At 35.4% G+C, this 5,259-nt stretch overlaps 1 protein-coding gene across 1 annotated transcript; it reads left to right on the top strand.

The window, feature by feature from the left end:
- On the top strand, positions 1-5,259 carry LOC133335719 (uncharacterized). The gene is made up of 9 exons (XM_061544019.1): positions 1-165; positions 226-456; positions 719-1,404; positions 1,463-1,583; positions 1,644-1,861; positions 1,918-2,325; positions 2,392-3,976; positions 4,054-4,167; positions 4,246-5,259. The coding sequence occupies exons 1-9, from the start codon at positions 1-3 to the stop codon at positions 5,257-5,259; spliced, it is 4,542 nt and encodes a 1,513-aa protein (XP_061400003.1).

The raw sequence follows: 5,259 nt of genomic DNA, 5'->3' as shown, positions 1-5,259 counted from the left end.
ATGAGCTTCCACAGTCGCAGTTCCAGTGAAATCGAAACCATACCATATGGTGAGATTTTGTTAACATTTGTCAAAGATTTTGAAAAAGATTTCGATTTTGCCGATGTCAAGGAAAAATTACGTGATCTTTTTCTCAAACCGGAATTGGATTATATTGAAGAAGCAGTAAGTAATTATTTTGAAATTCTTTTAAATATTTTTATTTAATTATTTTTTGTATTTCAGAAAGGCAAAGAACAAATTTTACACTTAATATGGGTATTGGCAATAAAACCAGATGATTTGGTTATGCAATTCTTAGATGCCATTGCCTATGACTATCCATGGATTGTGGATAAAATAAAAAGTGAATTTGTTATACATGGTGCGTATACAGAATTGTATATGGAAAAGTTGCGTACCATACAAAGTAATAATGAACTGCATACGCAATATAATGTACATCGTACTAAGCCGGTAAGTATGCAATGTATTTTATTAAAAAAAATTAGTTTTTAGAATTTTATGAAGGAGAAAAATTAATTCAAAATGTATAAAAAACTATTGGCTTCAGTTTCGTGTTAGCCTCAATACAATGGGTACACTATTTGGTATTTTGGCTCTAATTAATCTTCAAAATTAGTAGATCTTTGGGTATATGTCCGACATAAAGGTCCAACCCCTTTTTACATGATTATTTTGTTATATTTTTAACTGTATATTTCTTTTTGTTTTCTAGTTTATGGAATTATCCCGCAAACTTCGACGCCTCAATCCCAAAATAACCCACAATACTGTTGTACTACTGGGCGATCTGGGTAGTGGTAAAAAATGGTTAGCCCTTGATGTCTGTTCCGATTTTACTGTTATGAAACATATGGATTTTAATATATTCTGGATTGATTGTATCAAATGTACAAATGCCCAAGAAGATTATCTGGCCCTTCGACAATTAATGTTTAAATTAAATCGTGATTTTGATTTTCTAAATGAAAATATAAATGCTACCAATATTACCCATAAAATCGCATCGCTTAAAGCAAAAATTCAAAATTTATTAGAATCAAAAGAATATAAAAACTGTCTCATCGTACTGGCAAATGTACAAAATACCAAAGCTGAAGCGGTCTTCAAATTTGTGTGTAAACGTTTGATAATAACCCGGAATCAAAAGGTCTACGATACCCTACCGGATAAGGTGAATCTAAAAATGAAATTAAGCGAAGAGATGACCCTAAAAGAATTTCATTTTATGTTGGACAAGTACATAAGGAAATATAAATGGCGTGAAGTGAATCCGTCCTATGCCAATGATATCTTTTATGCCAGTAATGCTGATCCATATATTTTGAGTATAATTGCCAGACAATTGCAATACAAAAGATCCAATTGGGATGAATGGAAAAGGAATTTGGATACCTTGCAGTGAGTATTAATAATTTTAATACTAAGAAGACATAATAAATGTTTTAATTTTTTATAGGATCCCCGATGACAAATTCAAACGGGACATAGAAAATTCCTTATCATCATTGTCACCCGATCAATTGCAATTGTATGCCACCTTATCAATATTTCCACATTGTGCTGAAATACCAGTCAAGGTAAGGGAAATTAAATTTATTATTTTATTAATTATTATCGTTTTTCTTTTTGTCCCTTAGCTCCTTGCAAACTTATGGCAAAAATCCCTCAACGAAACTGAAAAAATCATTGATAAATTCCATAGCAAATCATTTGTCAAAAAGAAGTTATTGAGCGATGATGATACGACCGTTTGTAGTTTAAAATATGTCTATAGTTCGTACATAAAAAACTGTCCGAATATACAAAAACTCATCAATGCCCAGCAATTGCATAGGGCTGTTATTGATTATTACAAGTAAGTGAAGGAATTTTTATTTAACTCATTTAAATTACTATTTTTATCCCTCCCAGGGTCCAAGAACATTTGGATATACGCAAAGATGTCGATTTATATTTTGCCACGGAACATGATAATTATTTCTTTCAATGTCTGGGCTATCATTTATATGGCGCCAAGTATATAAATCTCTTTCATCGGCTTTATACAGATTTTGGTTTTTTGGGACAAAAAATGCGTCATGTTGGATTGCGCAATACCATTGCGGATCTTAAATATTATGAAAATGAAATCATTGCGGATGGTCCAGTGAATATTGTAAAAAAGTTGATAATGTTTTTGCCCAAAGTGGAGGAGAAACTTTTGCATGCTCCCGATTGTTGTCTACTGCAATATGCCCTGCTGGCCAATGAGGAGGTTATAAAACAAATGGCCTTACAGCAGATACAGCAATTTCCACGAAGAATGTGGTTTTTGGAAACGTAAGGTTCATTACATTTCCTCGCATAAATTAAATAATTAATAATTTTTCTTTTGTCTCCAACTAGGGGCCGTTTCCATCAGCGACGTTTTATCCACAAGTTACACAGTAGCTGTAAATTGATACGCATTTTGGAATCCGATATTTGTATAGCAGTATTGCATAATAATGAAACCTATTTGGTGGATATTTCTCTGGAAACATTGTGTGAACATGTCCAATTGATTAGGCAATCACCGGTGAATATTATCGACATAAAACCTTTCAATGATACCAATCATTTGCTAACACTGGATTCAATGGGCCAACTGAAATTATGGAAAATTTCCGATGAAATTCGACGCATGATTGCCCAACGTCGTAATCCTGATGCCAATTTCAATCCAGATGAATACAAATTGTGCCCCCAACAAATACCCAGTTGCACGTTTAAACAGTGTATTAACGATGTCATTCCTGGGCTAAGACGTATCGTATCTTTTTACCTTGAATCTGCGGGTGACAATAAATTACATGTAGCCTTGGATAATGGCAATATTATAATACTCGATTTTACCACAGAGGAATTCCGCACCAACAACGGTTATATGCCATGCAAAACCGATATAATGGACATCAAGTGTGTATGCAAAATAAAAACCCATTGGATGATTTTGCACAACAGTGCAGAGACCCCAGTGGACATAACGTTCATAAATCAACGCAACACCGGCAAGGAGCAGATACGTTTCAATTGGTCCAGGGACCTCAAAAACTTTATCTACTACGAAGTGTGTGGTGATGACATTTTAATGGTCTTTCAAAATGCCATTGTACGTTTACGGCCCGAGTTCTATGCCGGCTATGTGGATGGTAGTGTGGAAGTGTTATTCGAAAACGATAATTTCAATATTACCTGTGCCAAATATTCCCTGACCTATAACTATCTGATGGTGGGGTCCAATCAAGGTCTCCACGTTTTCGATTTAGCCAAACCTCTGAAAGTTTTGGAGAGTATAGTTAGTGAAAATATCACTTCGATTGATATTTACGATTTGGACGATGAAGAATTCCAATGTATGGTCACATGTGGTTTGAAGCACAAGAAGATAATATATCTATTGGGCTTGTGCAAAACACCCGAAGGCAGGTTGGACTGGCAACACAATATTATGTACAATGCTGGCAATGATTTGGCAGTGGGTGAGCAGCTGGGTGCTGTACGTTTCAAGGGAAAACGGATGTTTGATGTGGCCTGCTATGATGGTGAGAATTTTATCTATGCCGTGGATAGTGAAAATCGAATTCATCAGATATCCACAACGGATGCCAAAAATTGGAAAATCCTCAATATAGTCAATGACAACGAAACACTGCCTGAGATAACTGCCATATGCTGTCATGGCCATAAAGTGTTTGTGGCCCTGAAGGGTGGTGGCATTTATGATGTACATCAACAAACATCGTTGGGAGTTTTTGGTGGAAGCTCTGAGATTATTAAACGTCTGAAATTAATTGATGGTGACATCCTAATTGCCACCTCCAATGAATTTAGTCACATAATTCCTCTCAACGATATTCCTCCGCTCTCGCCAAGTAAATTTGTGGTAGAATTTACCTATCCATTAATGGAGAATTTCTTTTTAATGGCCAATGTTTATGGGGCCGTTGTGGTAAGTGGGAGTGAGATATTTTAGCCATTATTTATTTTCAATAATGTAATGTAATTTAATATTATTTTCGTTTGCAGTTTATGACCAAAAATCTAAAACACCACAATCTAATTGAACCCCACAAAGGCCTGGCCGATTGCGATCTAAAGGGAAATTTATTGTTTTTGGGTTTCACTGATTTTCTAGTTAGGGTAAGTTAAAAAAAAAAAAACATATTTTTTTCAATATTTTGCTTACATTTTTAATTGATTTGTCTTTTCGTTTTCCAGATCTATACCCTAAAGGCCCATGAAACATTTATCGAATATAAATTAGTATGTGAAAAACAAGAAAATAACTGCCTGATAACCTGTTTAACTGCCTCAGCCAATGGACAATTATTTGCCGTTGGCTTAAATAAACCTCAGACTCAGCAGTCCTACGATGTCAACACCATATATCCTCAAGACTCAATAAATGCCAACAGTCACAACAATGCCAATCACCAACAACAAGTATCGTGTGGTGATATCAATGTCTACAAAATAATTAACATAGATGATAAGTTCACAATTGAAAAAATCTACTGCCTTAAATCTCACGTAAAACCCGTGCACGATATGCATTTCTCACCCTGCAACAGTGTGCTGGTTAGCATTTCCGAACAAATATGTTTTTGGAACATAACATTTGTACTCAACAACCCACTGACTGCCAATAATAAGAAACGCCATAGTTCAAGATTTTCATCACAACGCAGTGCCGAAGAAGTTGATGCCACACATGTTTTATGTGGCGGCCGTAAAATTCCTCCCATGATGCTTAACAGTGAAATGAAAAAGAAATCCTTTGCCAGAAGTTTCTCCATACAGGCTTCATTCGATTTGGAACTCAGCGGTGATGGTGAAGTTTTCGAAACTGTGCCGTCGGAACAAAACAAACCAAAAGATGATAGCTTTTGGCAATATCTAAGCGGTTCAGAAGATAAGCCGGAAATAATGTCATGTTATAAACTCGATGGCAATGAGGCCGTGCAATTATTTACCAATCGTGATTTTAGTCAATTCTATACAATCGATGATGAGGGTGTATATTATAATTTAAATATTATACAAATGGCAAATAGTTCACCGATGGTTAAAGAAAATTCCCCTGACACAGTTGATTTGGGTGACTATTCGATAGTAGATAATACGGCGGAGGCGGAAAATGCTAATAGACCATTGTACAAAGATATGCAACGTTTGTCGGTGGCATCCACCATATCCACCGGCCATGATGTTGTTGACAATTATCAGGCATGA

This window comes from Musca vetustissima, unplaced genomic scaffold, assembly GCF_032173495.1.
Source record: "Musca vetustissima isolate MV318-11 ecotype Yass unplaced genomic scaffold, APGP_CSIRO_Mvet_v1 utg7804, whole genome shotgun sequence".
NCBI lineage: Eukaryota > Metazoa > Arthropoda > Insecta > Diptera > Muscidae > Musca > Musca vetustissima.
Note: the sequence above shows the minus strand (reverse complement) of the source record. Positions and strands in the feature narration are given on the sequence as shown.

Excerpts from the sequence above, each read along its gene's own strand:
- LOC133335719 (XM_061544019.1), top strand. The coding sequence starts at position 1 with ATGAGCTTCCACAGTCGCAGTTCCAGTGAAATCGAAACCATACCATAT. Across the intron at positions 166-225 it reads TGGATTATATTGAAGAAGCA|AAAGGCAAAGAACAAATTTT; the intron begins GTAAGTAATTAT and ends TTTGTATTTCAG. Across the intron at positions 457-718 it reads ATGTACATCGTACTAAGCCG|TTTATGGAATTATCCCGCAA; the intron begins GTAAGTATGCAA and ends TTTGTTTTCTAG.